The sequence below is a fragment of the Vombatus ursinus genome, unplaced genomic scaffold, assembly GCF_900497805.2.
Source record: "Vombatus ursinus unplaced genomic scaffold, bare-nosed wombat genome assembly UNPS02011767.1, whole genome shotgun sequence".
NCBI lineage: Eukaryota > Metazoa > Chordata > Mammalia > Diprotodontia > Vombatidae > Vombatus > Vombatus ursinus.
Genome location: NW_020951545.1, coordinates 146,760 through 158,442, shown reverse-complemented (window position 1 = coordinate 158,442; position 11,683 = coordinate 146,760). Strand labels below are relative to the sequence as shown.

The window sequence follows — 11,683 nt, the reverse complement described above, 5'->3', positions numbered from 1 at the left end:
ATGAATGAATTAGATTACCAAGGGAAAATACATAAAAAGAGAAGATCAAGGACAGGCCCTTGAGAAACACTGGATTTAAGGGGTCAGGAAGAGGCAGAGACATAACGAGTGGTTAAAGACAGGAGGAGAAGCAGGCAAGTGTGATATTTCTGCAGCCATGGGACACCATGACCATAGGCAGGTCACTTAACCTCCTTAAAATTGTTTCCTCAGCTGCAAAATGGGTACACTACCTTGTAAGGTTGTTTGGCATGAAAGTGCTTTTGAAAACTTAAAAGTGCTATATAAATTAGTATTAGTATTGTTTAAGGGATGGTAAAAAGTAGGAAAATGTCCAGAGGTGAAGAGAACTGAAAAGAGGCCATTGGATTTAAAGGTCATGAGCACAATAGTGATACTTAAGAGAGCAGGTTGAGATTTTTGAATGGAGAAAAGCCCAATTGCGGTGGCTGGCTAAGAGTGAAAGGAGAGAGGCAGTAGGCATAAACAATTTTTTCAAGAAGTTTTGTGATAAATGAGAGGAAAAAATAAAACCAAGGGAAATTTTTTCCTCATTATTATTGTTTTGATTTTTAGGATTGGGACCCCTGAGCATGTTTGAATGTAGACTAGAGCTAATCAGTGCAAAGAGATTTAAGAGGCATGACAGAGGAGGTCTAGAGAATCTAGAGAACAGGTAGAAGGAAGAGCAAACAAGTGCTAAATTAGGCTAAGCAGGGCTTGGTTTTGGAAGAGCTGAAAGGAGTTCATGCTGGATAACCTCAGTCTTCTCAGTGAAGATTAGGCCATCTATCCTAAATTGTGGAGTGGGAATTCTTCGGGGTGAGAGGAAAGAAGTTGGTTTGGATTGAGTATGAATAGTTAGTACTGACTTCTGCTGATTGACAAAAAAACTTCACCAATTTAAAAATACTATTGAAATTGTACACTAGACCCATTTTACTCAGCCATTACTCAGATTCTTCCCGGCCCCTGCCTATTAGGCCAAAGTCCCAGTCCACTGCTGTTCTCCCTCAAAGTCCACTGGACCTTTCCATTTGCCCTGAAGCTAAACCTTCCTATATATTTTGACTCCTTAATTAGAATGTGAGCTCCCTGAGGAACTATCCTGATTTTCTATTAGTATCCTCAGTGCTTAGAAATGTTTGGTGTATAATAAGCACTTAATAAATGATTTTCCATTCCATTTTATTCTTGTAGAAATATTAGCATCAGAAACTTGAGAGCTATCTCCACTGTACAGTGATACCACTCAATATAGAAATGATCCCTGTGGGCTGCCTATTAACTTAGAAAACCATCAATTAACATTATGTTGTATTAATCTGGCTCAGTTTTGGCACTTCTGGTATCAAGACCTTCCACAATCTGCCTTCTTGCTGTCCAAGTCTTATTTCATGCTACTTCATATATTCTATATGCCGGACAAACTGGACTACTAATTAGCCACTCCTCTTCCCTTTCTGCCCTACCCATATAGCTGTGCACACTATTCCCTTTACCTAGGAGGAACTGCATCTCCCCTTTCTTCAGACTTCAGTTGAGGTGTAGCCTTCTCAGAACTTTCCTCGACTCCAAGTAGAAGTGATTACATACCTACAAACAACTTTTTTCTTTTTGGTGAGGCAATTGGGGCTAAGTGACTTGCCCAGGGTCACTGAGGTACTGTGATACAGTAGAGTAAGGGTTTGTTTTCGACATTTAGTGTGCTGATATTCAATAATTTCCATAGTCTGCACATTTTCTCCCATGTGAAAGACCTTAATACTTCCCTCCAGAATACCAACATCCATGTTGGGTCAGGTCAGTAGTTACCGAGGAACACCCAAGGGACTCTCACCCGGCAAAGATCTCAAAAATGGTCCAGAAAATAGCTTATAATCCAGAAAAATAGTATCCTTAGGACATTGAAGGTACTGGGTTTGAGAAACCTAACAATGATGTAAGGTATCCTCATCCCTTTCATAATGTATCTCTTCTGGGATTTACAATATATATATTTTCATGTAAAGACCTCATCTCTGCAAACTGGTTACCCCACTCTGAAATCTGAGATTACTTGATATTCATGTTCTGTGAAATGCTGTATATTTTTTATTGCTGTATAAAACAATTTTGAAATAAAAAAAGGAAAAAAGTGGACAAATAATTTTGAAGCAAAAGACATTTTATTTACTGACAGGTAAAGACCAAGAAGTGCAAAATGCACCAAAGACCCCCCCCCCATACAAAAACTGGTGTTAGTACACATGTTTAAGCAATGCTACACTTTTTTTTTTTTTGGCAAAGTGCTGTACTGTATTATTCAGTCTGTTTTGTAAAACCAATCATTCCTCTGTGAACCAATCAGTATCAAATTTTCTACAAAAACAGAAACTAGACAGTGAGTGGCTCAAGAAATAAGCTGCCATTTATGCATAGATTGATGTACAGTATTTCTCCTAACCAAATGTCCTTGAGTCTTTCAAGTTGTTCAAATTTTCTGTGTATAGAAACACATTTACAAGGCACATATAGTCCAACTGACAGTACTATTTAATCTAGTTACAAAATGTATTGTCTTGGGGGAAAAAAAATCAATGTGTTAACATTTCTAAAACAAAATCAAAGCCACTTCTTTTACTTTAAATAAAACACATAAAAAAAGATAACAGTTAAAGTCCAGAACCTCTGGGGAAAACAAACCAAAGGTTTCAGCAGAAACCCTTCACACACACCAGACCCAACCTCCCCTCCCCTCTAGTGGCTTGGTTTGTAAACAGCCATCCAGTTAGAAAATAAAAACCCCTTAAAATTCCAGACAAAAATACAGAGCATTATTATATGGAGTGTAACATTTAGATTTAAATCCCAAACAAAACAAAAAAACCACAACATATACATTAAAAGAATCCCCAATGATATGCAACCATATATATCATCTCGAACGGAAGCTGCCTTTTCTGAAAGTAACTTCTCCCAAAATAAAGACATTAAAACAGATGTCCTTCTAGCTGCATAATTTTCCTAGTTTTCAATCTACTTAAACTTGAACAGTTTTAAGAAAATTGTGGTATATGACAAGGTTCATCGCCACAAAAAAAATGTGAATATTTTTTTTATGTGAATATAAAAATTTAAATAACACTTTAAACATACATGTAGAAAGGGATGAATCACCTTACCTAACTTGACTGCTGACAAAAGACGTTCAATTCTGGTGACTCAGTTCTACAAGAATTAGTAAGAACAGGCCTTAAAAAAACTTTAAAAAAACATTACCAAAACAAAAAACATCCAACAGATTAGTATCTCCTGGTACAAGGAGCAGTCTCAAATTGTCTCTATAGCAAAAATAAAAGCCCTAGACTAGGAAGTTCTTTTCACTTCATTATTCAATCTCACTATTTAAAATGACAATTTATATAGTCTAATTTGAGATGAACAAGATTTAATCTTCCTTTATTTTTGTCTTTTCCAACTCAAAGAGAATCAGGGTAAATTTAGACTATACTCTTCCTTGCTCTTTTTCCTTTAAAGAAAATAAAAAGGATTTTAAAAAGTGATTCCACTTTGAAAGCATAAAATAAGCAAATGATAAAAGGTTTTATCAGATGGTAAATTTACTGTTCTCCCACTAAAAGAGGTTAGGTTAGGGGACAGAATCAAATCACAACAGAAGAGTATGTAAACCAAAGCATACAGCACAAATCAAATGAAGGACAGTAACAAAAATTCCCCACAGTAGGAAATTTTATAATTGAACCACTTTTAGAACTGCAAAAACAACACCAAACAAACCAAACCAAATGAAATTATAAATGCATTTATATGGAAGATAAATCATGGACCAGTTAGTTTTCAATTTATATCACAATACTGCCATATGACGGACAGAATGTAATGTCTTCATGTATCTAGGCATTATTAACAAAAAACTCAACTGCAGACAGTGAAAAAGTCTTATGAAATTTTAAAAGGGGCATTTCTCCTTGTATGATTTCAGAATAAGCAATTTCAAATCACTAGCATTTATCAACAAACTTTAAAATCTAATCTCTTTGGCCATATTTCAAAAAATATATCAGATTCATATTTCTAACTAGGCTACTGGCCTTGCAGCACCTTGAATAACCACGAACTTAAACCAAGGTTTAGGTGATAAATTTTGATGCCAACATAAATACCATAGCATGCTTATAGTACATACAGATTACATCCTGATAATTCTCACTCTATAAAATTCCAACAGTTTTTAAGAAAGAATTTTAAGCTTACAAAACTAAACTGACAGGCAAACAAAGGGTCAGTAGCTAATATAGAGGTGAATGAATTAAAAGCCCTCTAGAAAGGGGAGAATACGGTAACTTTATACATAAATCTGTTCATGTGGCCATAGCAAATTTTCACAACTGAATGTCAGATCTATAGCTTGAGGTACCAGCACTTCATGTAACCTATGTATAAGAATCTTCCTTCTCAATACTGAGAAGCTTTACAAGAAACCATTTAGTCATATTATTTTCAAGTTATCCAACTGTATTGCCCTATTAGCAAACAGTTTCTAAATCATTCTCCTCCCATGTAAACACTAGCAGTTTAACAAAATACTAGCCCAGTTTGACAGAGCTTTGTGGACTTGGCCCCTAATCAGGAAAAATAAATAAATAATGGGGAAAGCCATGAAAAGTAGACTTAACCCCCCCCCCCCCCGTTTTGAAAAATGACACTTTCTTAGTGCTACTGGAAGAACTATTTTAAGCATCTAAACACACTAACCATCTGACTTCGTGAATTACAACCACCCCATGCTATTCAACACAGCTTTTCACACTTAAAGGGGAGGAAAGGCTCCCACAGTTCCTAGTATCTGAAGTCCACACAGAGCCATTTAAAATAATACTCTATGATTATAATGCTTTTGAAAGCATCTTAAAACATGCATTTATTATTTAGTCAGGGCTGGACTATAGGTGGAAAAAGGACGGACAAATTATTAACATGATGTTCTTCTACTGCTAGTAGAAATGGACTTTTTGAGTTCTAATTGTGTCCCTAGTCATACAAGAAACTGAGAATTTGTAGTGTGTATAGCTCAGAAAAGCCATCACTAAATACTAAAAAAGTAAAGCCAGCTACAGATTAATGGTAGTCCGTCATGGGTTTTTGGTTTTTTTTTTGTTTGTTTTGTGAAGTTAATTAATTATCCTGAAGAGAAATTAAACCAGAGCTTGGCTTCATTAGCACCATGCTCCCTTGAACTACCTACCCAGCCCTGGCAGAGATATAGCCAAATAACAACTGATTCAGTATAGAGAGCCCCTTGGAATTACATGGAAGGTCCAGTTCTAGAAATCTCCTAACTCCACTTCAACCTTATTTCTTATTTATAATCCTCACAACACCCCTGTGAGGTAGGTATTTTTATTCAACTATTGAACCAAGGAAAACAGGAGAGAGAAAACTCCAGCTGCTACTAATCTTCATTCAAGACAATGTTGGTCTGGAAGCAGTGCTTGTCAGGAGTCAATCCGTACACATCACTTATCAGCACAGACTCAAGGGTGGAAAAGCAGAACTAATAATTCTGTTCCTAGCCTGGAAATAAAGACTTGTGCTTCTCATTGTGTAAAGTGAAGAGGCTGTATTAATTTCTACATAATAATAATGGCTATTTTCTAATTCTGCAACTAACCAATGGGGAAAAAGAAAAAGCCCTAAGTAATCAAAACAATGGAACAAATGAGCATTTTTCATAAATGAACACTTCTAAGTATAAACCACAGGTCTGCTTTTAATTTTACTAAATGAAACAGGTATTTCTGTCCCACAATAACCTGTAATATTTGTACCACATCATTGTAATTATCAGAAAGACAGCTAACTCCTATCTATGAACTAAATGTACCTGATATCAAAATTAACTGTATGACTGATGAGGAAGTAGTAAAATATCAAGTTCTCTTTCAATAGAAAGTTCAGTCATGATTCCATTATGTCCATGGCAACCACTGCCTTTTAATGCTTGTTAGTGTGTAAAAAAAAGTATTCATTATATACAGAAAAGATTATCAAGTACTGGTCATTAAAGTGTATGGCTGACCCTGAGAAATTCCAAACTTTTGATTAATACAAAAAAAAAAAAAAAAAAAAGGAAAAAAATTCAGCTGAAACCTGACTATTCCATCACTCAGTAAGAAATTTCCTTAAAATGCCAACTAACTCACATAACTTAGTTGAGTCAAAGACATTCCCAAAATACTAAACACTGCAATCATACTGATGTTTCTAAAACATTCTGAAAAAGTTCAGGCAAAAAGTTAACTCTGAAGAGCAAGGCATTGTGTGACACACAGAATGTAAATTTTTAAAAAAAAATTATCTAGAGAAACAATTCTATTTAAATGATTGATCATCAGTCAAGCTGCAAATACTACACCTTTGTTATTTGAGCGCATGTGCGCACATCACACTCACCCACACTCTCACATATAAAACCAAGAGCAATATACCAACAAATTGATATGATTAAGACTTGGAATCCTTAGTAATTGTACTGACGCTGGCAAGGCTGGTGAACAACCCACCCATTGTGCTTGATTTGCCGAGAATGGCAATCCCTGGTAAGATTTTGGCGACGGAGGCTATTTCTGTTCAGAGAATGTCTTTCACCATGTTCCTTTATCCACTGAGTGGGACGAAAGCTCTTGGTTTGTTCCAGGAAAGTTGAATGAGCAGCAAAAGCTGCAACATAGCAATGAACATGTTGCCCCACTTCATTCCGTACTTCTATTCTGAAATAGCAAAAACATGTCAAATGTTCACAAACAGAATGTTAACTAAATCTATCAGTTATTTGGAAATTAAACTTTCAAAATTGACTTTTTGGCCAAATTTGAAAATCCACCCTTCTGTACTTCTAAGTATTAGTTAGCATTGTAAAGGAGTTGGTCTTTGACTGTGCAGTAAATACCGTTTCAGTCTTTGGGGTAACATTTAGCTAAAATATCCATACATAAGATTCACAGACAAGGCAGCTATATAATTTAAGTATAGGCAGCTATAAATATTTTAGTATAGAATAGTGGAGTGCTTTAAACATCCCTTAGGAACAGAACTAACATCTGCTATTGGATAACAATGATATAAACAAAGCCTTTAGAATGGAAAAGGGGGGGTAATATGATTTAACCAATGTTATACAAATTTGTGTAATAACTGGCTATGTGATTCTAACAAACATTTTCCCAGGCATACAATTACTGCTCAAATAATTTTTAGTTTAGAATAAAATGCTTAATCTAATGTTGATCTAGGTATTTAGAGTGCTATTATGTAACCCAAGCTACTAAGCTATCATAAACATTAAATATGATAGTACAAAACATTAGCACTATAATATGCTTTCTGTATTGAAGATCTAATAGTATTGAACTGAACTGTATTTATAACAAGAATGAAAAACTGTGATTCCCAACATACTACAGAAGAGGATCACGTCTATACAGCCAAATTTACATGGCTATTTTCATTCATCTGCTTATAGTTGGTTTTGTATGTTTAAGAAGAATATGATCAAAAAAAGAGGGCTCAATAAGTATCTGCTGAATGGCTTAAATTATCTAACTATATGGACTTTTCTAAATAGCAGAATTCATAATCACATAAAGAAACCCATAAAGAGCCAACAGAAAATAAAGATGCTTCCACTCTCGTCAATTCTAAGTTTTAAAATCAATACTTTTTAAAATATAAAAAAGATTTTTACAAAATCTCTGTCTTACTAGTAAGACTTTAAAATGTAACTTGTGTCCCAAGGTGATGAATACTTACTGAACCTTAAGCAGCTCTTCCTGACCCTACAATGTCAAATGCCATACTATTGAACAACTAAAGAGATTTCAAGTGCTAGTTAAACTTTTTTGGTCAAATTTTCTTTATTAGAACTGATTTACTTGAATTTATGTATTACTTAAACCTAATTAAGACGGTGGCAGAACATAATTTATCACAAATCAATCAAGGTTTAAATGCAGTCAGGTGTAAACCACGACTCAGAGCCATCAATTCACAGCACTGTAGGGTTCCTTCAGTTCTATAATGAAATAGTAAAATGTTCTATAGTAACATCACTAAAACAGACTAATCAGTAACACAGCTAGAATGGATCAAAAGTCCATCTAACTGTTTAAAAATGATACCTAGCACCCACACTGGGATAGATGGATCTTTAAGAATCTGAAAATTGTATGAGTCAGTTATTGAATACCTAACTGTAATGTTGTGGGGGGTTCTTCAGTTGAAAATACTGCATGTTTTAATATTCATTAAGCATTCCTTATTTTACTTCTCAGCCCCAGACAACCCAGTTTCCACCCCTACCCCACCCCCTCTTGTTTGTTCCCTTCCTAAGGCCCAAGGGCTTGGCTCAATGCTTACCTTTCCACCGCCATCCTCCAATCAGGGTTTTTCCCTTACTAGGACACTGCAGTCAGAAGAAAGTCTGAGAGAGGGATGGCTGCTGAGTTTGAAGTTTTTCCTCCCTCTACTTCCCCTTCACCACCTCCAGGCCTAGAATTAGACCAGGTCTGGGGTAAGAGGAGAACCAGAAGGTCCCCAACCAGGCTCAGGTAAGAGCCAGTAAAGGGCAGGGTGGCAAGGGGTGGGGGGTGGGAGGCTGGTTGGGGAGACTGAAGGAAGCATGAGAACTCCCAACTGTTGGGTGCAGGGTCTGTTTGAGTGTAAGCTGAGAACTGCCTACAATTTAGAACTCAAAAGAAAAAAAATACAAAGTTCATTCATAAAACACTAACTGGGTGACATATTTTAAAAGACATTTATTTAAGGGGTCTTTAAAATGGTGCAAAATTGAATGACAACTTTCTGTCATTTATACATTAATAATGTCCTTATAGGTTTTTATCCTTTATTACTCTCCTAATAGAGAAATTAGGTGTGGTTTCAATGACATTTTAAAAGAAACTGCTTTAATTAACAAAGTGATGAAACTAACCAACCATCTTATTCTCTGCTTCCCAAACTGTTCTAGTCTGAATCAATCAATGTTTAAATTTGTTTGTAAACTTAATGTTTTAGATCAAATGCTTTAGATAGACTGAAGCCCTAGGAATCTAGCTCTGGATAATCTAAAGTAGCTCCTTAACTAGGGATACCTGCCCTGCCAACCTCACTTCATAGGACTGCATAAATCTATAGAAATGAAGCATTTTGTGATTTTTGAAGTGCTATATAAATGTGAGTTAAGATACTAACAGCAAAGAAATGCTTTGGTAAAATAATTCTGGTCCAATTGCTAGGACTATGAATGCAAGGCTGTATCCAAAACAAAATCCCAGCATATGTAGGTTAGCTGGTCACCATTTGGGTGTAAATAACATTGATCCCTATTTGAACTATGTGAAGTCTAACTTTTAAAAACACCCAAATCCCGTAACATGGATGAGGGAGTGAGGGGGACGGGATGAAATTCTAGTAAATATGACAAGACTTCCAGATGCCATCTACAACTTCAGACAGAGGTCAACTATAATTCAAGTATTTTATTTAAAAATTTTTCTAGATGATAGTTTAATACATAGATTATGTCATGTAGTGAAAAATAACTAGAGCGATTTTTCACCCTATCACATAATTGTGTTAACATGTACATCCTTTCAATAAATCTTTTGTTTGAAATGTTTATCTTTCCATCTCAAATTAGACTTTGTACTAGAGTTAAAGCAAATTACTTGTAATGTATATGGATCATGTAAGTTACTTACAACTTACCTAGAACTGCTCGGATTATGAAATTCATCAGTCTCACAGTTGCCCTCATTAAGATTTCTGGAGGAATTATAAACAGACATGCTGGGATGTTCAATTAGAAGGTTTTCTAAAGGACTGGTTTCCACCTTGATAGTGGTTAATCCACCTGCAGTAAAGCATGGGGGAGGGGTAATAAACCAACTCTCCTCCATAGGACAGGCCTCAAATTGGACAAAGCAAGATTCACTAGTATCAGCTAAACATTCCAAGGAAGCTGGTAAACAGGAAAAAACTGGAGGGTGCTCAGTAGGTGATTCTTCACTGGCATCTTCCTCTTCTACTTCTGTTGAAAAATTAGTGTCTAAAAAAGAATTAAAAAAAAAAAAGAAGAAAAATTAGTGTCTAGGTAGTGTTCCAAATCCAAAAGGATGTTGAACAGTTCCACAGTGGAAATGGATGTCACATTGATTATTTAAATAATCAAATCCACAGGGCATATGGGGGAAAAAAAGGGAAAATGTTATTAACATCACATTATGTTCACATGCCTCTATTTTCATAACAAAGGTTTGGTTATCTGTTCAAGAAAGAGAAATGGTAATCAACTATGATTTGGTAATGGTTAATCAGTTATGATAAGCCTAATGGCTTATCATTGATTTTTCAATAAACTGCCAGGAAAAAAAAAATGAAACTTCATTACCTGTAATAAAAGTGGATTTCCACTAGCTAGCCCTAATTTTGTCAGTTTTTTAAGGTCTATAAATCAGAGTCAATCACTCTGGTCCCTTGGCACAAAAACCTATGTGTTATTTTTCCAACAAATTATTTATTTACATTTTAACCTTGTAATACCTCAGAGTTGCTGATTTATCCATGCAAACTGAGAACATTTACCACTTCTCATAATGATTACATACTGAAGATCTCTTACCTATAAAGTCAACAAGAATCCATTCATCATCTTCTTTTTCACTAAATTCTGGTTCTTTGCTAGAAGAGTTCTTGATTTCACCCACAAACATACTATTCAACCTCTGGAACATTGTTAAGGCAAGAATGTGACTTTGGCTGGTTCTGTAGCTGCGATTTCAAAATGCTGTCTTCGATTAGCCCAATGGCACAGACAGGAAATTAAAGTGCATAAATTCTTACTTAAATAAAGTATGGAGTGTGGAGAATCATTATCCTCAGCTGAAATAGAAAAAGAATAATTATTGCTACATGGACATATTTATAGCCCTCTAGTCTTATGTCTTCCTGTTATTTCTAGAAAGGCACTAGGCCAAATGCTCTTCCATGAAGGGGAAAAAACACTTCTTTCCTACACTGTATTTGCTCTAATGGCCAATGTTTTACATGATCAACCAACAAATATTTGTAATGCTACTGAAGAAAGCCACAGCCAGTTTTGACTCTGACCCAATACATACTTCTAAGCATAGCCCCGTTCATGGCACAGTAAAGGTAGAGAGGCTTCATAGTCACTGAGGGGCTACTACAGGTATTAAACTCAAAAGGAGAAGACCAAAGCTCAATACAAAATATTCATTTTATTTATGCAAAATGAGGATTCAACATCAGCCAAGACTGGCCAATCTGTTTAATAACACTCAAATTTAGGAAGTTAACTTTGGATTGAGCTGCTAGGTGGTGCAGTGGATAGAGTGCAGGCCTTGGAGTCAGAGGACTGGAGTTCAAATGTAGCCTCAGACACCTACTAGGACCCTGGGCAAGTCATTTGACCCTCTTTGCTTCAGTTTTCTCAACTGTAAAAACAAGCTGGAGAAGGAAATAGCAAACTACTTCAGTATCTTTGCCAAGAAAACCCCAAATGGGGTCACAGAAAGTCTAACATGACTCAATCAATTCAACAACAACAAATTTTAGATTAAAAAATAAGTTCATACAGAAAACAATCATGTTAGTGCATTTT

At 35.6% G+C, this 11,683-nt stretch overlaps 1 protein-coding gene across 1 annotated transcript; it reads right to left on the bottom strand.

Moving 5' to 3' along the window:
• Nucleotides 1-2,149: 2,149 nt before the first annotated feature.
• Nucleotides 2,150-11,436, bottom strand: TP53INP1 (tumor protein p53 inducible nuclear protein 1). The gene is made up of 3 exons (XM_027856957.1): nucleotides 10,682-11,436; nucleotides 9,769-10,108; nucleotides 2,150-6,773 (listed from the first exon to the last, which is right to left on the bottom strand). The coding sequence occupies exons 1-3, from the start codon at nucleotides 10,791-10,793 to the stop codon at nucleotides 6,524-6,526; spliced, it is 702 nt and encodes a 233-aa protein (XP_027712758.1). The 5' UTR covers nucleotides 10,794-11,436; the 3' UTR covers nucleotides 2,150-6,523.
• Nucleotides 11,437-11,683: the final 247 nt, after the last annotated feature.

What these genes read in the sequence shown, in the direction of transcription:
- TP53INP1 (XM_027856957.1), bottom strand. Translation starts at nt 10,793, where the DNA reads ATGTTCCAGAGGTTGAATAGTATGTTTGTGGGTGAAATCAAGAACTCT. An exon ending in GATTCTTGTTGACTTTATAG is followed by an intron (nt 10,109 to 10,681) that starts GTAAGAGATCTT and finishes ATTCTTTTTTAG; the next exon opens with ACACTAATTTTTCAACAGAA. An exon ending in CATAATCCGAGCAGTTCTAG is followed by an intron (nt 6,774 to 9,768) that starts GTAAGTTGTAAG and finishes TTGCTATTTCAG; the next exon opens with AATAGAAGTACGGAATGAAG.